The 27,743-nt window shown below is 41.8% G+C and overlaps 1 protein-coding gene and 1 pseudogene across 2 annotated transcripts; one reads left to right on the top strand and one right to left on the bottom strand.

The window, feature by feature from the left end:
• Window positions 1-1,121: 1,121 nt before the first annotated feature.
• On the top strand, window positions 1,122-1,957 carry LOC121445054 (annotated as a pseudogene).
• Window positions 1,958-5,176: 3,219 nt separating this feature from the next.
• LOC121445072 (zinc finger C4H2 domain-containing protein) lies at window positions 5,177-27,637 on the bottom strand. 2 transcript variants are annotated; one of them, XM_041647062.1, is made up of 5 exons: window positions 27,488-27,637; window positions 11,045-11,216; window positions 9,356-9,528; window positions 8,186-8,348; window positions 5,177-6,648 (listed from the first exon to the last, which is right to left on the bottom strand). In XM_041647062.1, the coding sequence occupies exons 1-5, from the start codon at window positions 27,538-27,540 to the stop codon at window positions 6,535-6,537; spliced, it is 675 nt and encodes a 224-aa protein (XP_041502996.1). In that variant the 5' UTR covers window positions 27,541-27,637; the 3' UTR covers window positions 5,177-6,534. The 2 variants fall into 2 exon arrangements, with proteins under 2 accessions (XP_041502996.1, XP_041502997.1); XM_041647063.1 differs by lacking the exon at window positions 8,186-8,348.
• Window positions 27,638-27,743: the final 106 nt, after the last annotated feature.

Here is a 27,743-nt window from a genome sequence, read left to right on the forward strand (position 1 = left end):
GATTTAGTGTGATTTCAGGGCTGACCATTTGGTATTCAACAACCATTTATGGCCTCATCCCTGCAGAGAACTATTTTTTATGTGCTCAGCATTCCTTAATTGCCTGTAGTTCTTTGTTTATGGAGGGGGCCTCATGAGATTACCACTTCCATGTTAGCATGCCTTTTGGTGCTGTACTATTTCAGGTCTTGTTTCGATAGCCAAACTGTGTTTCTATTTTATTGATTGATGGGGGAGAGTCTTCTGTTTTGTGTTAATTTCATTGGTTAAATAAAGAAACTGCTTGGCTTTTGATAGGACAGAAAATTAGGTAGGCGGAATAAACAGAACAGAATGCTGGGAGAAAGAAGCTGAGTCAGGCAGTCGCCACAGCTCTCCTCTCTGAGATGAACACAGGTTAGAATCTTTCCGGTAAGCCACGACCTCGTGGTGCTACACACATTAATAGAAATGGGTTAAGCAAGATGTGAGAGTTAGCCAGTAAGAGGTTAGAGCTTATGGGCCAAGCAGTGTTTTAAAAAATACAATTTGTGTGTGGGGGGGGGACACAGCCCTCAGCTCCTACAACAATTGATTAGCTCTTTCATTCAAGAATTTTATACAGTTCTTATTGAGAATCTTGAGTTCTTTGAATTTTTATCTGTTTTAATTTCTCTTCCGTATTTCTGGCTTTTACATCTATTTGGCAAATAATCTACCCAAACCAAGTAAAGACAGAACAAAAACCCAAAACTAGCACAGCTAGACCACTGGAATAAAGTATAAGACCCAAATATGAGTACTCGTAACTACAGCCATTATATTTGACAAAGAGGCAAAGACCATACACTTAAGAAAGATCATTTCTTCAGGGGCTCGGAGAACTGAATGTCCACATAGAAAAGAATGAAATTAGACCCATATCTATGGTCTTATACAAAAATTAGATCCAAGTGGAGCACAGACCTCAACTTCATGCATGAAACACAAACTCAATGTATAGCAACAATCAACTGAGTGAAGAAGAATCCAATAGAATGGGAGAGAATCTTTTCCCAGTTATAGATCTGGCAGAGGATTAACATCCAGAAAAGAAAAAAAAAATCCTGGGGTCTCCTTGTTGATATCTACCTGTGCACTGCATGGAAGCAAGGACTCTTGGAATTGCAACACCCAGGGAACCTGTCTTATCTGTCAGTGCAAGGAAAATTAAGGACAATGTAGCTGATTGGCATAACTTAATCCTGAAGTGGGAAAGCCTCAATGACGCCAGTTTTACCACTGCGAGCAATATTGCCAACTTGAAAGTCAGCTTATTGGGGCTGGAGAGATGGCTCAGAGGTTAAGAGCATTGCCTGCTCTTCCAAAGGTCCTGAGTTCAATTCCCAGCAACCACATGGTGGCTCACGACCATCTGTAATGGGGTCTGGTGCCCTCTTCTGGCCTGCAGGCATACACACAGACAGAAAATTGTATAAATAATAAATAAATATTTTAAAAAAAAGGAAGTCAGCTTATTGAGCAAAGAGAAGGTTGAATTAGAGAGCAGCAGCCCAGCTTCCAGTGAAAAGGGAGAGAAGACGAATCTGGAATATGATAAGGAATTTGAAGCGCTATATGAGGAGCTGCAGGTCACCTTGGATGGCTTGACTAAAATACAAATGAAAATGGAAAAGCTGTCTTCAACCGCCAAGGGAATTTGTGAACTAGAAAATTACCATTACAGGGAAGAAAGTAACCGGCCCCTTGTTTCACACATGGCCCACGGCCTTCTTTTATGAGGTCTCCCACCGGCTCTCCAGTGCATACAAGAAGGAGCTCCTCCTGAAGCACACCATTGGTGCTGAGCTGGCCCACACTGCTGACCGCAACCTCATCCTGACCTACCTGTCCATGTGGCTCCATTAGCCGTACATAGAGTGACAGCAAGCTGCAGCTAGAGAGCATGCTCCTGGAAACAGGGCGCCGGGCCCTGTAACTTGCCTGTCAGCTTACCTGTTACCACAGCCTCAGGGTTCCAGACCACTGGCTGGACAGTTACTTGGGTGGGAACTGTTGGGCCCGAGGGCCAGGCACTGCAGCCTCTCCAGACACAAAAGCACTTATGCAGCTGTCCTCCCCTTCTGCCCTGTCCTAGATTATCATGTGACCACCACGGGGTGAAATAAATAAGAAGAGTGGCTGAGGGCCTCATTTTGTAAACTGAGTATACTTACATATTACACCTCTATAGAAAAAAAATCCCTCAAGACACAGAGTCAAAGAAATAAATGTTCTAATTAGAAATAGGCTAGATATCAAAACACAGTTCTCAGTTTAAGAAATAAAAAGGACAAAGAAATAGATCAAAGTGTTCATCATAATTAGCGATCAGGGAACTGCAAATTAAAGCAACTCTGAGATTTCCTCTCACCCTAGTAGAATGACTAAGATCAACAAAACAACTGACAACATCCTGCAGAGCTTGTCCAGGAAGAGGAAATGCTCACTGTTGGTGGGAATGCAAATTGCTACAGGCACTCAAGAAATCTATGAAGAATCCTCCAAAGATAAGCAAACAAAAAATAATCTACCATAAAACCCAGCTATACCAGTCCCTGGCATATGCCCAAAGGAGTGGACAGCTTACTCCACAGACACTTGCTCAGCCATATTCATTGCTACATTATTCACAATAGCCAGGGAATGGAAACAACTTAAAAGTCTGCCAACAGATGAATGAATAATAAAAATGCTGTGCATATACACAGCATACTACTCAACACAACACAGTACTACTCTTTACTCTGCAAAGAAATATAAAATCATGGCATTTGCAGGTAAATGGATGGACCTAGAGACCAGAAAGCCTCATGTTATCTTTCATCTGCAGTTTCTTGCTCCATATCTGATGTGGGAGTGTCATATATCAATCTGTTGCTTTCATTGGTTAATTATAAAGAAACTGCTTGGCCTGATAGGTTTGAACATAGGTGGGTGGAGTAAACAGAACAGAATGCTAGGAGGAAGAGGAAGTGAGGCAGATGCCATGCCTCTCCTCTCCAGGGCAGACGCGATGGAGCAAGCCGCCAGGTCATACATGCTGAATCTTTCTCGGTAAGACTGGTGCTACACAGATTACTAAATATGGGTTAACCAAGATATGAGAGTTAGCCAAGAAGAAGATAGATACAATGGGCCAGGCATTGTTTAAATGAATACAGTTTGTGTGTTGTTATTTTGGGGCATAAGCTAGCCAGGCGGCCAGGAGCCAGGTGGCAGGAACACAGCCCGAAGCTCCTACTACACATATCCTCAGATGTGAGTACACAATATGGAGTAACCATAGAAACCAGGTATGTATAAAGGGACCATAGAGGGATGTAGGGAGGGGAATAGCAGGATACAGATGACATGAAGTGGTAGGAAACAGAACAATGGTGAGGGCCTCCAACTGGGGAGATGGTGGGGAGGTCAATAAAGAAAAAGGAGGAACAAGAGACAAATAACACCAAGGTTGTTTGATAAAGTGTCAAGGAGTCACTATTTTGGATTTACATAAAATTATACACTCTGCATATAAGTATATGTATGCATATATATATATATATATATACACACACATACATGCATATTAAAGGAAGTTAAGGTACTTAAGCTGGAAATGCTCTTTAGAAGAACCATAGGTGAACAAAAACACTGGTATCAAACATGAGACTCCTCTCTTGAATAAACTGGTAAGATAGTCCACGTGACTCCCTTTTGCCTCTCAGGAGTTTAGAGTGAGCACCCTTTTACTGAAGAAATCACACACACAGGACACAGGACTTGGATGATTCAAACTGGATCTGACCTGAAAGCCTCTTCCCTGCTGTCTAAGTTCAATGGTTCCAGAAAATGCTATGCAAGATGCCAAAAGGGAAGCAGTTAGAAAGTCCTACCCTGGCCAGGAAGTGGCAACGCAGGCCTTTAATCCTAGTACTTGTGAGGCAGAGGCAGGTGAATCTCTGTGAGTTTGAGGCCAGTCTAGTCTATAAGAGCTAGTTTTAGGACAGGCTCCAAAGCTACAGCGAAACCCTGTCTCGAAAAATTAGAAAGAAAGAAAGAAAGAAAGAAAGAAAGAAAGAAAGAAAGAAAGAAAGAAAGAAAGAAAGAAAGAAAGAAAGAAAGAAAGAAAGGAAGGAAAGGAAAGGAAAGGAAAGGAAAGGAAAGGAAAGGAAAGGAAAGGAAAGGAAAGGAAAGGAAAGGAAAAAGGAAAGGAAAGGAAAGGAAAGGAAAGGAAAGGAAAGGAAAGGAAAGGAAAGGAAAGGAAAGGAAAGGAAAGGAAAGGAAAAGAAAGTCCTACCCTGATACAACACCTATGAACTACGACAATCACCAGCATGGCAACATTGTGGGATAACCATGTTGATATTTGGGGGCTGGCGATCCAAAGATAGTTCAACAAGAACGCATTGCTACACGGCAAACTATGCATAAAGGTATACGAAGTAGCACTATATGTAGGTGGCAATCGGCTGTCTAATTGGACTTAAGGTCCATTCAATAGGAAGAAAATCATGCCCGGTACTGGAAATCTGGCCAGCTTCCTGGGATTAGTGAGATCACGGTCTTGAGAAAAGAATCTATTACCACCACTCTAGTAGACTAGCATAATTCCTTACTACATTCCAATCCTTATATCCACAGACCCGTATAGCTACCACTCATCAATGAAGCCTCTCTTTACTGCAATTGGAGACATCCCAGAAAACGATTGGACACAATGCACTAATCAGTGGATTAGTAGGGAACCCAGCCCCAACAGAAGCATCTACATCACAACTCCTGCATCTATGGCTCAGGGAATACTGAGTTAGAGATGGGTGGAAAGACTAGAAGAACCATAGTTCCTGTCCTGAAATAATGGCTTTGGTCTGCTAGTACCATGCTCCTATGTTTTCACTCACTTAGGTAGTGGCATGGGCACAATCCTCCCCCTATTCTAAGAAAATCACAGTGAGTCTCAGTATTGGGGCCCTGTTCTTGGCCTACACTTCCAGTATCGTCACAGCAGGCAGCATTGCTCCAGCCATCTCTCTGTCTATCTCCAACCACAGTGCTCCCAGCTCCCGGCCACATCTCTGTAGCCTTCTCGATCTTTTTTATTTTCCCCTTTCTACTGTTATTGTTGTCGCCCAGTGTACAGAATGCACCCAATTAGCATTTATTCCAACAAATGAACGTTTATTTAAAAGGATTTATAAAATCATAACACTTACTTTAAAAAGACAGAGGCATCTTTGATGTTTGGAACACATATTATTGTGACTCAAAGTCAAAAGTTAAAAAAAAGAAACAAAAATTGATAAACATCTCCCTTTTCTCCCAGCCAGGGATAAAGACCTGGAGCTATATCTTTTTAGTCAGTCAGCCCTGATTTTATTCCATAGGTCTAAGAGTAACATGACTAGGAGGCTTAGCTTTGATAAAGACGTCAGCTGTGGGGCTTGAAGAACTTAGTGCCCTTGGTTGGGGGAGAAAGGTCACCTACACAACCCACAGGAAAAGAATAACCAATAACTTCCTTAACCAAGGCTACCTTAGAGAAGACAGACTCAAAGGGAGGGAAGAATGGAAAACAAAGTCATACCCACTTACATGTATAAAATGATTGGCATTCATATAATACCATATTCACTTTTATCCTCCCAGTGATAGTGATGGTAATTGGGCAGGTATTACAGTGATGTTTTTTAAACAAAATACAAAGCTAAAGTCAGCTCCTGGATTCTCAATCCAAGACAATTCCTATACCATAGCCATCAGACCTCCTATTTTCAGCAGTGAACAGGGTGAGGCTTGTAGCATGGGTCTGACTCCCTAATTTCACTGCAGCGAATGCCTACTGATTTGCAAAGAACAAAAAAAGTATAGAGGGAAAGACCTACAGATCTTGGGATCTCCAGATGCCCAGTCTGGTATGTAAAAACTTGAGTATACTTGGAAGACTTGGATGGAACCATGGCAAAACACAGAGCCTCACACATTACTATAAGAAAGAACACCTGTCTAAGTTACTCCTGAGCTCTAATGGTGAGCTAAATACTGGGGAGATACACAGATTCAGCCCATTGGGAAGTCTGGCAAAAATAAAGTAGTTGTCCTTTCAGAACCTAAGGCAAAAAGAGAGGGAAGGACATCATTGAGGCCTTTTCTTAAAGTAAGATATGGACCTCCTCCAGTCCGTACACCCTGCAGCCCAATAGGCTCCAGTCCTTGGGAGCAAGAGAAAGAGTCCATCAGGGCCTTTACCCCTCAGTCACCTCCAAACCAGCACAGTAGTTGAGATGTGAGAGGGAGAGAAGGGGTCATGAGACCCAGTCATTAGCACCCAAACCACAGCTGTTCTTGAACCTGATATCCCAAGAGCAGAAAGAAAGAAGAGCAAAGAGAGAGAGGTGTTCTTCTTCCAGAAAATTAAATAGAAGACTCAAGAGGAGAAGGAAGGGGTATTTTTTAGAAAATCAGGACATCTATCACTCTGGCCAATGGGAGGATTTATGATCAACAAAGGTCTAGCCCTTCACCTTCTCTTCATTCATCTTGCTTCCGTTTTGGCTTTTTGGGGTTCCGTGACCGACTCTTGGCTTTGCAAAGAGGACATATAGGTGCATTTCGATGAATCTGTTGATGACATGACAAGCAGGCCTGAAGGGGGTAGACAGAATAAATAAAGTTAGTGTAGTCAGATTATTCTAAGCAATGGTTCAGACTGCAGCTACTCAGGGGCCCAGAAAATAATTACAATTTTCCATTTGGAAGGAACAGTTATCAGTAAGATTCAGGTAGGTACCAGTGTTCTTGGAGACCACAGAACATAGGAGCGAAAGATATAACATAGAGAGAGGTGTATAAAACCTGCATGTAAAACTTGGAAATAAAATAAGAACTATATATCTATGCAGCAATATATCAGAACATTATCTCTAACCAGCTCTCCCATGTACTATCGATTTGTCTTGGACGAGATGGATTAGCAAGCATTTTTCTATAGTGACCAAGGTAGTGAATATTTAGACTTTAAAGGGTATTTTTAATTAAAATTGGGTGGTGTGTGTGTGTGTGTGTGTGTGTGTATGTGTGTGTGTGTGTGTGTGTGTGTGTGTGTGTGAGAGAGAGAGAGAGAGAGAGAGACGAAATGAAGAGATGTGTGTGCATGTACCACAGAACATGTGTGGAGGTCTGAGGACAACTTTGCAGTTCTCTCCTAGAACAGCTTTTGGGAATTGGTTCTTTCCTTCTACCATGGGATGCTGGGATCAAACTCAGTTCATAACATTCACATGGTAAGTGTTTCTACATCCTGAGTCATGGGGTGGCCCATAAATATATTAGACTTTTCACATTAAGTGGTTTGTTGCAATTATTCAACTCTGTTAAGATCTAACACACAAGCTGGACGTAGTGGCGCACGCCTTTAATCCCAGCACTCAGGAGGCTGAGGCAGGCAGATCTCTGAGTTCCAAGTCAGCTTGGTCTACAGCGTGAATTGCAGGACAGACAGAGCTATGCAGAGAAACCCTGTCTCAAACCAAACCAAAAAAAAAAAATACAACACACAAATCACCTGGCATGTGTGTGCACCAGTAAATTGCCAATGAAAGCATATAACAAGGCAGACTACCTGTAGGCTATGGTCTACTGGGAAGCCACTCTAGTAAAACGTCTGCTTGACTAGTTACTATTGACCCAATTCTGTGATGCTTCACTGGAAACCCATAAACAGTTTTGACCTAATAGAAATGCAAATTAATTCTAGTGGGAAGGAAAGGTAATCCTAAAGGTATTACATTTATGTCTCTAGAAGACATAAAACTTCCAAATTTATTTCAGTGTTCTTTCCAACCATGTAAACATCTGTTCGCCAAATGCACTAAGAACCTGCCTTGTGATCCTACTGAATCCCTCACTAATGAGATATGTTCACTATGTATTTGTATAAGAATTTCCTTTCTAACCTTTAGAAATTTCTATTTTACTAGGGCCTGCCAGGCTTCTTGTACTCTAATCTCTCTGGGGATTTGCAGCAACATGGATTTAACATAGCATCCCATCCTCTGTGTACCAATCAAACATTGTTTAAGTAAGATCTAAAATAAATCAGACCACAACCTCAAGCGGCATCTCGTCAGCCTCCCATTGCAGGACACTTTGCTTCCTCTGTGGTCCAGTCTAGCTTACCCACCTTCATAGGCGGAGGCTGCTGTCTGAAGGTGGCTGTCTGCCGTGTGTCCTGCTTCCTAGCCACTTGGAGCTGTTGGGCAGCAGCAGCTGCAGCAGCGAGGGATTCAGGTATGGGAGGTTCTTGAGGCTCTGTCTGCCATTCCGCTTTCTGCTTCTCAAAGTAACTTTGGGGATGAAAAGACACTGGCTGGATCACTCTGAAAGCAAGAAGAACCTTGCCCCTCTATGCTAAGGAACCAAAAATTGTACTAGGATCTTCTCTAGAATGGCACTACCCTCCCTATAGCACATGGGTCCTTCCCCCTAGTACTAGGCACATGATCAGTAGGAAAATAGACACTTTTCTTCTTAACTCTGATAGATGCAGATGATCAAGAAATCTTAGGGCTAGCAAGATATTTAGACCCATTGTCTATTTGATGGTCACTTGCAATATTAAGACCAAGCATTCCCAAGCCTAGATTTATATCCTTCTAGGAATAGGAAGCTCACTGCTTCTACAGGAATCCAGTTGTAACTTTAGGATATACTCCCTCCTATTGGGCTGAACTCTGTCTTTAAAATGAGCCTAGTTTTTAACTCTGGGTCTTGAGATTAAAGAACAGGCCATATCCTGGAAAAAATGGAAGCACATCCTTTTTGTATACTCCTCTAGACTTAACTTGGAAAGTGACATTTTAAAATTCATAGGTAAGTTATTTTAAATGTTATATTAAATTTATTTATTTGTGCATGTGTATGTACAGGCAGGCACATGACGCTACCATGTCATAGGACACAAGTCATAGGGCAGCCTGCAGGCATTCATCCTTTCCTTTCACCGCATGGGTCCCAGGAACTGAACTCAGGTCCCCAGGGCTGGTGGAAAGCCATTTTACTCCCTGAGCTATCATGCCAGTGCATAGGTAAAATTCTTACATTGTCAAAAACTGCACAAAGCATTTTTAAAGAGTCACCCATTAAACTTCATCTCCTCATTGCTCTTTATGTCAGCAGAGACTTGAAGAAGGTCATGCAAAGAATTAGTCACCAGCAGGCCTAAGAATAGGACTAGACTATATACTCGGACTTTCGAGCCATGTAAATATCCATGTCCATCTGTGTGGCCTCCCCCTCTCCCCTCCCTTCTGTTACATTGTGTTATTTTGGGGTCAGAGGGCAGGCAGCTTACTCCAATGAGAGTTTCTCTTCCTCTTCACACAAGTCAGGAAGCCTCTGCAATCCCAATGTCATGCGCAGGGCATCCACATGCTCCTTCAGCGGCTTATACTCATCATGAAGCCTCCGGGTGGACTCTAGCAACTTGTTTAAGTCATTTTCAGACTGTTTAATGGTGTTTTCCATCTGGAAAATAGAGCAGGGTAGAAACAGAAAAGATCCCAAAGTTCTCAAAGACGTTTTAGAACTGAACACATAATAGCACAGACTCCAGAGGGAAACCAATCTATGTTCAAGTTTACTATGTCTTTTCTGCATGGCGGATCACGCCTCGGTTTCTTCATCACTATGATAGTGAAAGTTTAATAGTGCACACCCCATGCAGTCTTAGTAAAGGTTCGATGATTGAATTCATGTGAACGGAGTAACAGCTCATAAACTCGTGGTCAAATTACTCAAATTACTAACACCTCCACACTGCAGTTGCCTTTAAAGATCATCTAGCTCACCTCACCTGGATTGCAGTCTACTGTAGAGGTCAGTGAGCTGAAAGAAGCTTCAGCTTTCACGGAGATCCTTATGAACAAAACCAACACAGAAACGGAAGACTTAACGTCTTCCAAGCCAGTTACATTTTTCCTAGGTCAACTGTTTTCAAACTGGTCGCCACACTTCCACCCACCACCCCATCCACACGCCCTGCAGGCAGCTGCAGTGGCAGCATTAGCATTTAGGAACTAAGAATTGCATATTCTCAATCCCTTACCTAACATATGCAACTAGAAACTCTGGAGTAAAGTTCAACAACTTGGGCTCTAATGGGCCCTCCAGCTGACCCTCATGCTCTAGTCTGAGATCTACCGGCCTGGATTCTCAACCCCTCTATCGAAAAAAAAAATGTGATTCTTTCTATTGATTCTACATCATCAGTTCCCTCCAGGAGACCCAGAATCTTATGCTCTCTAACACATAAGACCCCAAGGATCTTACACAGCCTCATTTATGTATTTTTAAGGATTCTAGGCCTGACAACATTCTGAAAAGTAGTAATCCCCCAGAAATGAGTTTGCCAAGAAGAGAAACTTAGCTCCATCAAAAACGAATTTTAGAAAAAGATGTCATAGGCTCTAAGGAGTGGAAAGGATCTCACAGGTGAACCCTTTCCACTTCCTGATAAAGGAATACCCAGTAAAGAAGCCTAGACTATTAGCGAGTAACTCCAAACAAGGGAACTTGTCAGCTTGGCAATTTAGTCACAGTATTCTAAAAGTTTCCAAATGGCCGTCTAATGAGAGAGCCCCACTTTGGTAAGCAGAAAGAGAGGATGGATTTGGTCTTATTGGGAGCTTTTGAGCATTTTCTGCTACCCTCAAGGGGCAGGCATCTAGTCCACTTTTCCTTGGCTACTTCCTGAGCTGCAGAATTCCAGAATGTGAACATGTCAGAACGGACTGAGCCCTCGAAGGTCAGTTGGCCTTTCATAATACAGGGAGAAAATACGATGCTCAGAAATAAAGGACTTGTCCATTGTTGTTAGTCAGTGACATAATCAGAGCTGGCCTCAGAACTTCTGGAATTTTCTACTCCATAGCCCTCTCCTCTGAGCTAAGTAGCCACAGTGACATCTAAATGAAAGGTAACAACATCCTCTATTTGCTCATCCTTAACGAGCCCAGAGACAGGCAGCCAGCCAGCCACGTACCACATTGATATCAGCATGGATCAGTCGGAGTTCCTCCACGTGCGCCATCTTCTCCTGCAGCAGGAGATCCATCTCCTGTTTGTATTCCTTCAGGTGCCTCTCTTCTGACTCCAGTGCCTCAAACTCAGCCTTCAAACGGGCCTTGATCTTTTCCATCTGCAGAGTCTTGTTCCTGAAATTTCTCAAGAGCAGGAAACAGGCCAGTAGGAGGATGGAGGAAGACAGAAATGGAAAGCAGAGTTAGGCCTTTCCTTCTAAGCTATCTTTCTAACCCTCGCTTTCACAGACAAGAGAAGATCAGAGCCATCTCAGAAAGAGTTAGTGTTATAGGGAAGTCACTTGTTGGTTCCTGGCTGCTCAGCCCTGAAATAATCACACAAAAACTGTATTATTTAAATCTCTGCTTGGCCCATTAGCTCTAGCTTCTTTTTTTTCACTGATATATGAAAAATTCTTTATTTAGCAGATGCTTGCCAATGTTTGGACTTAATCAAAGAATGCTTGTTTTGTGGTTACTGAATAAGAAAAATAACAATATAAAAATCACAGTAATAATTTATAGTATTAAATCTTTGTGTTATAGTTATCTAAATTACTGGTGGTGTTGAACTCTTTTTCCTCTTTGGTATTTGAAAATTAAAACACATTGCTATTGTTGACATAGGGCACACTCTCCAAGATGGAAACCGGAAATTCCTCTCTAGTATCTCAGATCCTACCACTTGACTACTGGGCTCAGGGGATGTTAATTATCCTTTACATGGGATGTAAATATGCTTCCCTCCTGCTCATGATATCTTGGGCAGTTTCTCTAATCAACCTGTGCCCCATCTTTCTCATTTATAAATCGAGGACATGAAAGAACACACTTGTGGCTAATCTGGAGCTCAAAGGAGTTATCGCATAAAGGTACTCTAAACGAATGCCAATTTAAACCAACTAGGAGAACTCAGTTCTCATTAAAATTTACCATCTGGGAATAATCTCCAAGACCTTTCATCAGGGAAGTAACCGATGGTTATTGGGGCAGGTGAATAATTAGAAACTTTAGCTCTAGCTTCTTATTGGCTAACTCTTACATCTTAATTTAACTCATCTCTATTAATCTGTGCACCACAATGAGGTTGTGGCCTACCAGCAAAGGTTCTGTGCATGTCTCCAGCTGCGGCTCCATTGCTTCTCCTCCGACTCTGCCTTCCTTCCCCTAGCGTTCAGTTTAGTTTTCCCTGCCTAGCTCTGTTCTACCCTATCAGGCAAAGCCAGTTTCTTTATTAAGCAATGGCATTCACAGCATAAAGAGGGGAATCCCACATCAAGCTAGGAGATTCTTTTTAAACAGAAAAACTCCGTGAGTTGCAAGTGAGATAAATTTTATTGCCTCGGGATGTTTGCAAAGGGCAGTGCAGGTTCCAGCTGCGGGACTGAGTTAAAGGAGAACACTAATGGTTTTTAGTGGATATGGGCCAGAGATGCCTCTCATTGCAAATAAGAGTCTCCCACCACAAAGCACTCCTAGCAAAGGTAGCCAGAGCTAGCAACAGTGACCTGAGAAATTCTAAAGAGGCAATGTCCAATGAACTTTCTGCACCGACCAAAATGCTCTGTGTGTGTGCTTTCCAAAGCAATAGCACACATATCCTGTTGGGCACATGAAATGTGGCTACTATGACTAAGGGACTGATTTATAAATTATATTTGATTTTAATGAATTTAACTTTAAACGTGTGGCTGATGGTGCTCATACCATATAGCATGGCTGGCTCATATAAAAATTGCCCCTTGCACTGCTTATGTCAGGAACATTGGCACAGTGGTGCAAAAGTAACTGCAATACTTGCATGTTACACACTACACTACATTACCTTTGAGTCAAGTTGTCAGGCGTATGAAGAACTCTTGATGTAGCTATTGACCTTTCTTATAGAGGAACAATACTTGGTTTTATTGAAAAAATATTCATTTAGACCCCTTCCTGCCTAGACCTCTATTCTCAACCTCTTCTATATTATATACAGAACATCTGGACTCTGCCTGCTTCTATCCCAGTTGTAGAGATGGGAAACTGATAATTAGAGTAGTATCATATGTTGACTCATGTAGCCAGCGGAGTGAGTATTAGGTCAAGAACCCATTTGTATGAGCAGAGACACATCATGAAAGAACATGTACTTTAAACTCATACCTGGGTATATGTGCTGGTTCTGCACTTTACTAGATATTTGCCTTTGAATAATATTAACATTTAAGTTTACATTTAACTATATTTAATAAGTATGCACTAAGAAGCAAATGCACACACATACACAAATATTTATTGAACACTTGTCCTCCTCAGTCAAGAGCGACAAGGGAAAGCAGTTCAGGAAGTGAGGCTGGCATGAACAAAGGCCCCAGAGCAGAAAGACACAACCCATGAAAGGAATAACTGAAGACAGATTAGCAGGGCTGGATCCGAAAGAGGGGGATGGGCCTAGATGAATCCAGGGGTTTTGGTAAAGTTCAACACACAGCTGAGATGCTCGCATGAGTCAAATCTTTCACCCTCTGCTGAAAAGAGATTTTTCAATTTTTAAATATCAAGAAAGTGACATTATGTGATTCCTTCGTACTCTCAGCTTTGACTTCCTCAGTACTAACAGGGAAATAATACCACCTACCTCCCATGCCATGTGGTAGGAATTAAGTGAGTTAATGCATGTAAAGTTCCCAAGCTCCGTGGCCCATGATGAGCAATCAACAAATGATTGTGTACTCCCCAACTCTGCCCTATAGTTCAGCCATGATTATCTCCTTCACCCCAGCGCTCCAGACATTGGAACAAAGAACTTACCAGTACTACATGTGTGCTGTAAGGCATAATGCTGGTTACTGAGATTGGAAGAGCTTCATTAGCATATGCCATTTTGTAAGTAGAATATGAATAATGGCCTATTAAGTAGCAAAGAAAAGCCTTCAATTAACTAAGGAGAACAACAAGATCATCATCCTCCAGATCCTCTCTTCACTTTGAGACTCATGACATGGTGAAATTCTCACTGCTAGGGACCTACCAGTCAGTCCACATAGGGCAGAGATACAGGTAACCTGCCTGTGCACCCAAGCACAGTCCTTGCCTGGTCAAATTGTGGATGCTTTTCTGGGGTTGTGACCTTCTCTTGACCCTTCTTTCTCCTTGGACCTACAAGACACTGAAACCCTCGCTGCAAGGAACTCTCTATCTAGCCCATACAGAGGGAAGACATGGGTAACCTATCTTTACTCGCTGGTACAGAGCCTCCCAACTCAGGTAGCCCTGCGGCTGCTTGCCAAGGATCAGGACTTCCTCCTGACCCTCTTCCTCCTTTTAGGACCCACCATCCCCCAGACATTCCCTGCCAGGGACCCTCTAGCCTGTCTGTGTGCTATAGAAACACGGGTAACATACCTATACTTGCTGGCTTAACCCCTTTCAATTCCAGTTGCCCCTATGGATATTTGGTCCTGAACCATACTTCAGGGCCAGACAGACCCATACATCCTGTGTTATGGTCCAGCCTTCTGAGTTTGCCTGGCCCTCCTGTGCCTGAACTCTTCTCAATTTCCAGGCTCAACCTAGAGCCCACAACCAGGGTCTGGGCACAGGTTGGTGTGACCCACCTGCACATTATTTTTAACTGCCAGCTTGTACTGAGTAGCAAATCCTGTGTACTAGCCAAGCCTTCTGTGTCCACATCAAACATACAACCAAAACAAGAAGCCCATGTGCCCGGGTCTCACTGCAAAATAATATGAAAGTTCAAAGACAGTATACACTGTCCATTCCCCCTCACCCCCCCCCAATCCACCTGTCCTACAGAAATTGTATGTAAGAACAATTACTCAGATTAATTCCAGGATACAGAACTTTAAAAAAACACCATAAATATTATCAAAGAATTCAGAGTTTAAGGAAAACAGAAACAAACAGTTCAGTGTAAAAATTTAGAGAGAATTAACTCAAAGAAATAAAGGCGTAAGTGTTACCCAAGAAAAGACAAACACAAGGCTGAATAAAATAACCAAGATAATGCCGGATTAGAAAATGCAGCTCAATAAGGAGATAAAAAGATTGAAGAGCACTCAACATAAAATGGAGATGGGATTTAAAAAGTGAACAGCACAACGAGGACACTCAAGGGAAAGTCTTACAAATAGAATGGGAGCCAGAACAGTCATGAGCAATTCAGGGAGATTGCCACTCTAGATCTCAAGATGTCAGCATCAGAGCCAAGATAAGAATAACATGGTTGTGTCACAAAACGGATATGCATACTATTGGAACAAAATAAAGATCTGAACACAAGTGCACATAGCTACAGCCATTTGACATTCAAGAAAAGATGCTAAAATGATACAATGGGCAAAATAAAAGCATGCTGCCTCTGTCTCTGTAGGTTCATCTGTGCATCAGGCCCACTGTGTTTAGAAGGTCTTGTGTCACAATGGCCTCCATCCCCTCTGGATTTGAAACTCTTCCTGCCTCCTATTCCACAGGGTTCCATGAGCTCTAAGAGGAGGGGTTTGTTGGAGGCACCCTGTTCAGGGCTGAGAGTTCCAAGGGCTCTCATTCTTTGCATAATATATGGCTGCGGGTCCCAGGATTTGTTCCCATTCACTGCAGAAGGAAATCTCTCTGATGGTGGGTGGTGAAAGCACTGAGGTATGAGTATAGCAGGATGTCATTAGGACAGTAGTATTTGATTTTAGCGTAGGTCCCTGGGCTATCTTATATTTGGTTCTTAGTCATCCAAGCACCATTTGATGTCATGGAGTGGGCCGGAAGACACCTAAGATATTGGTCAGTTAGTTACTCCCACAAGCTTTGTGTCACCATTGCACTAGAACATCTTGCAGGCAGGACAACATTGTAGATTGGCAAGTTTGTAGCTGGCTTGGTGTTAATGTTTCTCCTTTATTAGCATGCAGAGTACCTTCCTGTACCGAGAACATTAGCCCACAGGGGTGAAGGCCCTATGTAGGAACTTCTCCATATTCAATGAGTTGTGTAAGGGTTGTCTTCAGAAATAGGGCTTTGCTATCAGCTTGTGAATACCATTCTATATAGCCTTGACAACAGCCTGGGTTGTTTCGGGGTTCCTATTGGGGCCTCTTTGACCAACAACTCAATTAGATGTAACTGATTCCTGGTACTGGAAGCTTCATTTGGTGGCAAGAGATGTCCTTTTGGGGTTCTGTCTCCCCTGTTAATTGGCAATTTCATTTCGATTGACCAGGACAACTCTTATAAACAAATTCATTTAATTGGAGGCTTGCTTACAGCTTCAGAGGGTTTGTCCATTATCATCATGGCAAGAAGAAGAGAGGCATAGCGTTGGAGCAGTAGCTGAGACCTTTAAATCCTGATCCACAGGTGAGGGTGAGGGGTGGGGGGGGGGGGAGTGGGCCTGCTGTGAGCTTTTGAAATCTCAAAGCCCATCCACAGTGACACACCTACTCCAAAAAGACTCACCTCCTAATCTTCCACTAAACTGTCACCAACTAGAGATTAGACATGCAAATATAAGAGCCTATGGGGGTGACTCATTCAAACCACCGTATCAGGAAAGTAAAAAGGAAATATCCTGTGTGTGTATGGAGGGGGGGGTCAGTACAGAGTACGAAAGCAGGGTACAAATGATCTGAAGGGGAAATAGAAAAATAGGCAGGGAGTTTTAATTAGGGAGGGAGGGAAAAAAGGAGGAGAGTATATATATATATATATATATATATATATATATATATATATATATATATATATATATGAAATTTTCCCATCTGGGCTGACAATGCTATCCTTCAAACCTAACACCAAAAATGAGAAACCCTATTTTGGAGTTGTTGGTCAAGGTTTTCCAAGAGACTTTCAAACCATGATAGGCTATTTCTGTTGCTCTTGGTTGCTCCCCAGAGGTGGAAGGTAGGTATCTATTGCTAAAGACACTATGTGTATTGGGCACAGGACCCAGCAGATCCAAGATACTGCATATGACCTGAAAGCCTTCTCCCTGAAGACAAGCTTTCCTGGTACCAGCAGATGTCACCCAAGGTTCCAAAAGAGGGAACATCCACGGTCTTAGCCAGCTATGATGCTTACGAACCACACTGACGAGTATGACACAATAGCCCTAAGGGTGCAATGGTGGTATGCATACCTTGGTGGTAGCCAACAGTCCTCTAACTGACTTAAGACCCACTCAACAAGAGAGAAACCATGCCTCTGGTTTCCCATGGTATTGGAAATCTAGCTAACTACTCCATGCTAGTGAAGCCATGGTTATTGGAGGGGAGTCCACAAGCACCAAATTAGACCAGCACAATCGCTAACAGAACTCTAAATGTTTACCCTTGTGTACGTAGGTAAGCGCAGTTCTCACCAGCCATCAAAGAAATTGCTCGTTGCAACAGGCAAAGACAATTTTCAGAAAGCTACAGCTGATCAAAAGTCAAGATCTGGAGCCTAATCCTATCTACAACACAACTCCTGCACTTTAAGGCTCACGGATCATTGCGGATGGTTGAGGGGTTGGGGGTTAGTAAGAGCCAAAGGAACAGGAAGTTTGCTATCAACTTGTGCCTCCTAAAAATGTCAGAGAAGCTACAACCATGAAGTCTCACCAACATGGCTGCTGAAAGATGACCTGAAAAGGGATGACACCAATAGACAAGGCAGCATGGATGGAGGAAAGCTCACAAGGCTCCGACCCTAAACGAAAATCCACAGGCAGTAAAGCAATGCTGAGAGAGGGAGAAACAGTTCTCTCCAGGGAAGAGCTCCCCAATCAGTTATCCAATACCAAACGAATAGCCCTGAAATCTCATACAAACAAGTAACATTATACAGACTGAGAAAGTTGTATTTACATGTTTAGACATATGTAAATGCGTTAAGCATTGAATGAGAAAAGGGTACATAAGGGGTTGGGGGAAGAAAAGGGAAAGGGAAAATGATGTAATTATAATCTAAAAAACTGTAAAAAGGATATTGCATTTTAATCAAGGGAAGAACTAATCAAGAAGGTAGTACAACCCTAAACATATACGCACCAAAGTATTGTGCACCCAATCTCATAAAAGGAGAACTACTGTACTTGAAGAAAAAGATGAACTCCAACCCAGGAAGACTAGATAACTTCAGTACTCCATTTCCTTCAACAGACAGGGCACAGCACAAAATTTAAATAGAGACATATCAGAAATAAATGGCATTATACTTCAAATAGGACTAACATATCGACAGAATACACCATGCAAATACCAGATAAAATACATTTTACTCAGCAGCCCATGGAAGTGTCTCTAAAATAGACTAACTACTGGGAAACAAACAAATCTTAACAAACATAAAGAAAAGTTGAATAACGCTGTAGATTCTATCTGACTATAATATAATAAAGCCTGAAATCAATATCAAACAAATTGGTAGTAATTACACAACCTCATGCAAATTAAAAACTACATTACTGAATCATCAATGGGCTAAAGAAGAAATCAATAAAGAATTTTTAAAACTCCCTGGAATTAAATGAAAATGAAATGACATATCCTGGTTGTATTAGAAGGAAACATGTATTTCCTAGCTAGTTCCAGGAAGGCTCCAAAGCTACAGAGAAACCCTATCTTGAAAAAAAAAAAAAAAGAAACACATCACCTAAGTTAGTGGTAGACTGCTTGCCTAACATATACGAGCCCCAGGCTTCTATTCCTGTTACCACAAAATGTGTTATTGTATAGCAGCTTTGATTAATTGTAATAGATATTGTATTTGTAGAGCCTACTACATCCTAGCAACTGCACTAGGAACTTTATACGCTATGAAAGGTTATGCTCTCAACACCCTTCTGCATAGGTATAGTTGAGCTTCATTTTGAAGGACAAGATTGTGAGAGAGAGATAAGTAAAATGAATTGCCTGGGATCATATATGCAGGAAGTAGAAAACCCAGGACTGTGAACCCAGTCATTGTCCCATCTATAGACTCATGGAACATGGTTTGTTCTGGACATAGCTGACTCATCAATTTTCACAGTGAAAAAAGGAATATCTGGAACATTTTGAATCTTGAAAATTCTATATGAAAAGAAAGACTCAGTACAGCCTGTACAGAGGTACTGAATGACTACATGAGATGCCTTTGGGCTAATGGACCCTACAGTTGAGGAAACCATCCAAGTCCTTAAAGGAATCTCCTATAGAGATCCTCCCCAAAGACTAAACAAAAGCTGGTAAGGCCAGAGCATGCCAGGAAAACTGTGGGTGCTCCCTTAAAGAATTTCCAGAATCCCAAGAAATATAACTTTACATAAAACTTTTCAAATTGGATTCCTGAGCTTTCTAAGCGATATCTTCTCCAGACACAGCTCTAGAAAGAAGAAATCTTTTCCAAGAAAGAAGAGAAAAATCAGCTGGAGGATTTCTCCAGAATGCTTCCTTTACGACTCTAATGAAAGAAGAAATAGCATTGGTTAGGGATGCGGGTTATCCAGTACTTGCAGGGACTTGGTGGGCTCCCCCGTGACAAACTTCATAACAAGTCAAAAACAGTACTCACTCAAAAAGTAGGGTAGGACAACTACATCCCACAGGGCCTCGGGATGGGATAACCAAGTGGAAAAAACTAGCCAGTGGAAGTTATTGACTCAGATTCCATTTTGATGGTATCATGTGCAAGGTCTTACTAGTGTATGGCACCTCAAGAACTGGACCCAAAACACCAGCATTGCTTGGGAACTGTTAGAAATATACATTCTCAGTCTTGGCTCATGTGCAGATGTGTCTAAGCAGCCTTTAACTAAGCTGGCCTCTGGGTGGAATATTATGCAAGTTTGAACACGGTTTGCTAAAGATTTGGATGTGAGGTATCACAGAGGCAAGAGAAATAAAGGACCTCAAGATTGGTGGGGACATTTTCTGTGATAGGGGAAACAGAGGAAAGAGGATGCTTGTAGTATGGCTGGGCCGAAAATTCTGTTGGCGCCTGTATGAGAAGCAATAGTATTGGCTAAGTGTTCACTTGGATATTTGCATCTGAAACTCAGGAAAGACCAAGTGCCAAATGGTAGATCCCTCAGACCCGGTCCAATTCAATCTAAGTGATCAGCCTCCATTTAATATGCCAGCTGTGTGCATGGATCACTGCACATGATCTGTAAATGACACTGAGTGAATTTGAAAACAAAAAGGCCAGTTTTTCTTGCTTCCTCTAGCCAGGTAAGATCATTCTTTAAATACCAATGGTTCTGTATTTAAAGTTAATCAGATTACCTGGAAAAAAATAGCTACAAAGAAAAAAGCAAAGTACCATGCTTTAAAGACTGTTGCAGCTCAATACCAAGGTCCAACTCCTCTCTGTTCTTTCTCCTGTGGTCACCACTGTTTGGCTTGACTTTAAGTCTCAATGATCCAAGCTGTCCTGGACTTAAATCTTGTCCAAACCTTGGGGCTAAAACAATTATTAAACTCAGTACTGAGATTGTCAGAGCACTAGATGAAGGGAAAAAGAAAGGGAGGGAGGGGGAGAGGGAGGGAGGGAGAGAGGGAGGGAGGGAGGGAGGGAAGGAAGAAAAAGCAAGCAAGCAGAGAGAGAACACATGTGTTGGCTACTTTTTATGTCAACTTAAAACACGTTAGGATCATCTGTGAAGAAGGAATCTTAATTGAGAAAATGTCCCCAAAAGATTGGCCTGTAGGCAAGTCTGTAGGGAATGTTCTTGATTGATGATTGATGTGGGAGGTCCAGCTCACTGTGCACACGGGCACCTCTGGGCTGGTAGTCTCGGGTGCTGTAAGAAAGAAAGCTGAGCAAGCCGTGGGAAGCAAGGCAGTAAGCAACATTTCTCCAAGGCCACTGCATCAGTCCTTGCCTCCAAGCTCCTTCCTTGAGCTCTGCCTCACATGGGTGTGAGCAAAATCAACCCTTTCTTTCCCAAGTTGCGTTTGGTCCTGGTGTTTCATCACAGTAATAGAAACCCCAACTAAGACAGAGCACATATCAATTAAAAGCTGCACAGTTCTCTTTGTACAGCTCAGGCAGATTACTGATTCCTTTGATCTGGAGCATTAGAGAAAGTTTGGGATAAAAGGTGGCATTCCATTTGGGCCTTCCTTGAAAGAACAAATAGAATTCACAGGCACAGGATGAGAAAAGAACAATCTAGCATGAAGGATCTGTGCAAGCAAAATATTCGAGGATGGAAACATAGGAAAGAGAAATGAACTTCTATATTGTTAAAGAATAAAGTAAAAGAAAGAGGTAGTCACAGTTGAGATGGGAATGGTGAACTTGGAATGTGGTGTGTACTGCAGTTATAAATACCATAGTAACAATGCATATCCAACAGATAAACAGCATGAAATAATTGATCCTTAGCAAAAAATGAATTTCACATCATGACAGAATACACATGCACACATACACACAAAACCTAGAAAACAAACAACAAAACAATGCTTTCCCAAAGGTGCACCCACCACTTCTTAAGAAATGTATATTGGTAATCTATCTTTTAAATAAAAATGAAAAAATACTATATCACCTGATTAAAGTTATATGTAAGCCAAGCCACCAGTGGGCAATGACCTGTGATTTCAAAATATGGCTATCCAAAAAGGTAAATCAGCGGGGTATTTGAAGGAAAAACATCATACCTATTTTAGGGAGGTCATTCTCATAACAGTATGCATGGAATTAAAGACAGAGAAGAGGCTAGAGACAAGGACATAATTCTGTAGGTGAAAATAAACACAATATCACAAATACGCAGGGCACTGATGATGAAGGCCTAAAACAGGCAGTAAGTGTGGAGGTAGAGAATAAGACAGGAATTTGCGTGAAATGATGATGGGAGAAATAGAAAGTAATGCTGAATTTTAGGTTTCAAGCTAAGGCAAATGTAATAGGAATGACAACATTAAGATGAGTTTTCAGGGGAGCAGCTCAACAGCAGTAGGGAGCTATGAAGTCATAAAGAGTTGGCCAAGAGTAGCTGAATTTGTAGAACACCCAGCTGGGCAAGCCCAGTAGACTGTGGTGTGCACAGAGGGCTGAAGATTGGAAAGGGATGCTATGTGGCCCCTAAAAATTTGGAGATAATATAAATGGCCATGGATCTATGGAGCGTCTACGCAGTGAGAAAATGAGGTGGAGTGCTCAGCACAGAATTTCCCTGGATAATGTACCTGTATGGTGCCCCTTAACAGCGGCACTGTCTAAACTGAGCTTTTATTTCTACAAAGAGAGCTCTGTGTGTGTCTGTGTGCCCTCCCATGTACATGATATGTATGCATTGGCAGCAAGAGCATGTTACAGATATACTGGCATGTAGCTGAGGTTGTGAAAGGCTCTCATTCATGTCATGGCAACGACACTCACTTTCTTGGTTTCATTAATGCTCTCCTGCTTTTGCCTATTTTCTATTACACTTGTTTTTGTTTCACTCTTGTCTCTCCTTCTTCTCCTTGACTGCTACTTATAACACCAAAAAACGGACACAGAAAATAGACTAAGGTGTAATTTGGAAGCTGACTGTTGAAACATAGCATTGAATTGCAACCGAATTTCTGAGGGGCACAATCAGGAAATACACTGTGATGAGAGAACCCATTCCTAACACCTTTTCCCATTGCAAATGATGCCTTTGGAGTGTGTAATAATCAATATAAATACGCATGCTTCTAGACCTCTATCAATATGTGTATGTTAGCTTGGTGTTATTAGGTGAAAATGCCACCATCGTTGCTACTACAGTCCAAGAACATTCATGTTTTAACAAAATAGATTGTTCTTTTAATAAAACTATTAAAAGAATGGTAAGCATAATTTGAAGTTCAAGAACTGTGCATAGTGGAACATTAACTGGATTCCCAGCATTTATAAGGACACTAGATAATGACATTGCATGCATGCATCATGTGAATAGAGGACATGCTTTATGTGGGATTCAGGGAGCGATTAAACTCAGGTTTCCAGGCTTGCATGGTATGTGCCCGTCCCACTGAGACAGTCCACTTTTTATTGTTGGCAGCTTAACGGGTTGTTTTACCCATAATCTACCTGCATCGCTATTTTTAAGTGAGTTTGTTACAGACAGTATATAACTGAATTGTTTTTTCAGAAATCCATTGTACAATCTCTTTACTTGTCTTTGAATTATTGATTTTTTTTTTTATATAAATGTGAGGGCTGAAACAACGGTTCAACGGTTAAAACACTGGATGCTCTTCCAGAAGACTAGGGTTCCATCCTCAGCACCCACACTGCAACTACTACTCATCTTTAACTCCAGTCCCAGGGGATCCGAGACTCGCTCCTCTATCTATAAATCCTATAAATCGATCCGAGTGTTCTCCAGGGGCACTGCATGTGGTGCACAGACACAGATGTAGGCAAAACAGCCATATACACAAAATAATAAAATATTTTTAATTATGTGTATGTGTGTCTTCTGTGGATTTAGCATGCTGCATGCAAGCATATGACCTTGGAGGCCAGAAGAAAGCCCTGGAACTGTAGTTAAAGACAGCTGTGAGTCCCAGAGTCACCCAGGCCCTCTGCAGGAGTAGTGAGCACTCTTAACCACTAAAACATCTCTTCAGCCACACATTATCTAAAATAGAATCATTTATATATACATATATAAACGTATCTGCCTTTTAAACTTTATATAGCATGTCTATTTTCTGTCTGGGAGTTTGTTTGCTTGCCTCTCTTGGATGAACTACATGTTTTAAAATTTCAGTTTTGCTTACTTTTAATACTTTTAAGCCATCTCAGCATAAAAATTCTTGTGTTTGCTTTCAGAAACACATGAGATGTAAAGAATTTAGCGGTACCTTCTAACATCACACTACCAGCTTTAGTGAAATATATTATCTATTTTCTCTGTAAATTAACCTATTCATAAAATATCATAAATATTACTGTACATACACTGAGATTATAATTATGTTAGAAAATTTCCTTCAAGAGGTCTTATAGGGAAGAAGAAGAGAACCAGGGAATAGGGGACAAGAGAGTGCAATAGGGCTCAATATGATCAAAGTACACTTCATACATATGTGAAATGTCACTGTAAATTTTTAGACATTAAATATATAAAATAAAATAAATTTCCTTCAATCACCAAACATAATTAAGAAAACTGAAAATAAAAAGTAAAGTCAAGCCGAGCGGTGGTGGCGCATGCCTTTAATCCCAGCACTCGGGAGGCAGAGGCAGGCGGATATCTGTGAGTTCGAGGCCAGCCTGGTCTACAAGAGCTAGTTCCAGGACAGGAACCAAAAGCTACGGAGAAACCGTGTCTCGAAAATAAAAAAAAAAAAGTAAAGTCAACTCTATCATGTTTTTGCTTACTAAGTTTGTGTGTTTTGTCCACTATGTTAAGTATTCTCATCCTCCTTCACAGCCCATCTGAGGACAGCTCCCGCAGTCGAGAGCATCAAGTTATCAAGCATAAAATCACCCGCGCACACAGCATTCTACACTAGCAGGTCTTTGCCGTCATCACTTGAAAATGTTGTACCTCTTTCTACTAGGACCTTGATTTTTCTGTTGAGAAATTTGTCATTCTAATTTCCCCCCTCAGAGGGATAATTAGGGGGTTAGTTCTTATCACCTGCCTTGCTTTCAAGATTCTCTTTTCTTTTCCTTCTTTTTCTGAAGGCTGATTGTAATATGCCTTGGAGTAGATTTCTTTTTGTTGAATCTATTAGTATTTGATTAGTTTTTTTTTTTTAACCTGGAGGTGGTTTGACACTATTAGGCCTTATTTCTCAAACTATTTCTTCATTCTGTCTTGTGTCTCTACTGGAAGAATTTTTGAAGTTTAGTAATTATCTCATTGTGGTTTCTCTTGCTTTAGGTTTAAGCTGACTCTTTTTGTTCTGCCTGCCCCGTCTTACTGTTGAACCAATGTTGAATTTGTACCTTGTTTTAACGGTCCCCCTGAGCATCTTCCTCATGGCTTTTGTTGTTCTTGCTGTCGGACATTGTCTATTTGCTTTGCTTTTGTATTTTCTTTTAACTTAAGGGAGCATTTATTTGGGCTCATGGTTTCAGAAGCTAAGTCCATAATGGCAGGAGAGAGATGGCAGCAGGTGGCAAGAGCAGCACCACGAACTGGAAACCAGGTGTTCAAATACTTAGGCCTGCTGGTGACATTCTCATTCAAACCAACACTTTGTACTTCCTGGCTCTTAAGAGATTCACGACAATAACATAATGCGGACTGGCATGTACTCCAACTCCAAAAGTCTTTGGAGTCTTTAACATTTTCAACACTGTTTAAAAGTCTGGAGTTTCTCTGCATTGCGACTGTTGTAGGTTTAAAGGCTCTCAGTGTGCTGTATTGCTTAATGACGCATTTTCATGATGGACATTTTAAAACTATTGTTAGATAATTCTAAATCTGTGGTTTATCAATATTGGCATCTGTGTATTTTCTCATTCAAGTAGATTTATTGGTGTGGTGAGAATTTTTTCAACAAAAGTTGAATACTCTGGATCTGATTTTAATCTTTTGTCTTAGTAAGCCTCCTGATACTCTCAACAGAAATCCAGTTTTTACACTGGGTCTTTCTTGACAATCAAGAGGTATGCCCATGTTACTAGAGGGGAACTTCAGCCTCTCTCTACATCTCTCCTGCTATTCTCTAACGTGGTTAGGGAATAGAAGTCGTGGCTCCTGTCTTGGAGTCCACAGAAAGGGACCTGTTTTCACTAGGGATTAATTACCTTGATCCCAAATAGTCCATTTCTGCAGATAAGATAAGCTCATTTTCACATATGTCTGTATGTATGTATATGTATCTATGTACACACAATAGACACACATACACATATTGGTTTTTTTCGAGACAGGTTTTCTCTGTGTAGCTCTGGCTATCCTGGAACTCACTCTGTACACCAAGTTAACATCAAACTCAGAGATCCGCTTTCCCCTTTGCCTCCCAAGTACTGGGATTAAAGGTGTGCACCCCCACTGCGCAGCTAAGACAAATTTCTTTTAAAGTCCACAAAGAGATTAAGACTGAAGTTAGAGGCTTCCTACTCAAAGGCTTAAGATTTTCACTAGCTTCACCCTTAGCATCCTCCTGCACCTAGGAGTCTCATTTCCTACCTCCTGACGCTTTTGTAGGAAAAGACAGAAGCAACCCTTCAGTCGGAAACAGTCAGAAGAACAGAGCTTTTGTAGGCAGCCTCCATTCCTGTCCAACTGTGGCATTGTTAAGCTTCGTGACCATGAGAACTCACTCAGATTCTCCAAGCCTTTATTTTTCCACTTATGACAAAGGTCACAGCGATGACACTTGCAGAAATGTTGGGGGGCATTGGCATAGCAGGGGCTCAATAAATGATAGTTTTCCTTGCTTTGCAAAAGGAAAGATATAATCCCTCCAATAGGAAGATGAAACCAAGGTTCTTCACTCCCATTACTACGTGGAGATCCCACACACAAACCACAGAGGTGAAATCTCTTCTCAAATTTGTCAAGGTTAAATCTCATGACCCAATTTCTTATAAAGATATGCTCTATGTGTCTTTTTCTTTTTCCGCTCTCCATATATCTGAAAAACTCTCCACATGCAGGTACTTAGGCAGCGCAGGGGTGGCCCACACTGTCAGCCCTTCAGGTACTACCGTTTGGGGGGCAGAAATCTCACTGAAATATCGAAACTTGCTTGCAGAGTAGCCCGCTGGAGGTGTGACAGTTCCCAGTTTGGCAGACCTCCCGCTCTTATTCACACACCCATAGTTTGCAACCTCCTTCCAATGTCAGGATGGGGAAAAAGTGATGAAAGAGTTCCAGGAAAACAAGAGCAGCGCCCCCCACCCCCAGGCTCATCTGCATCCCCAGCTACAGCCACAGCAAAGTTGCAAACGGAATGGCTAGGTCAGCTAAACTTGGCTCTCGAAAGGCTTTTCCCAAGCTCTGGATCATAAAGCTGAACGGAAAATAAAAAAACTTTTATAAAACAAGAAGTGAAAAGCGACTTGTACTAAACAAGTATTTTTTTTAAATGTGTCTGTGAATGCTAGCTCTCGTCTTCATGCCAAAAAGAATACAGCTGTCTGGTGACAAGCTCCTGGTGTCCCTCTATTCTAGCTCAGCCACATCTGGAAAGGCATCACCATCTCCCCTCCTTCTCTACACACACACACACACACACACACACACACACACACACACACACACACACACTTCCACCAACTACCTCCTCTAGGCTCGACTTCAAATTACCCTTTCCCCCTCATTCTTCACCTCATCTGTAAGTCTGTGATGAATGGGCCTCTTTCCCGCCCCTCTTTGCAAGTAGCCCAACAATAGATAGTTTCCACAGAAAAACAGTTCTCTTTGCTTCCAAGGATGCCCGGGAAGGGAGGCGGGATCGAGGAGGGTGGATGCTGCATTAAGCAGAGAAAGGGCTTACCTGATCTCTTTAATGCTTTCCAATTTGCACATGATTTCTTGTTCATCTGCCATGCTTTTCACTCTCAATTTCACGTCCAGAGAACTGTAAAAATGCACCAGCCAAGGGATACAATAGATACAATACAGCCACCTCCTACTGGTTTGTGGCTTTGAGCCTGTGTGGTAGGGGCTTAGGAAGGCCTGGGAGCTGTAGTCCGCAGTTCCAGGGCTGACTAGGCAGCCCGGGTGCCATTAGAACTACAACTCCCAGAAGG

This window comes from Microtus oregoni, unplaced genomic scaffold, assembly GCF_018167655.1.
Source record: "Microtus oregoni isolate MIOR12 unplaced genomic scaffold, Mior012 000155F_ref0000269, whole genome shotgun sequence".
NCBI lineage: Eukaryota > Metazoa > Chordata > Mammalia > Rodentia > Cricetidae > Microtus > Microtus oregoni.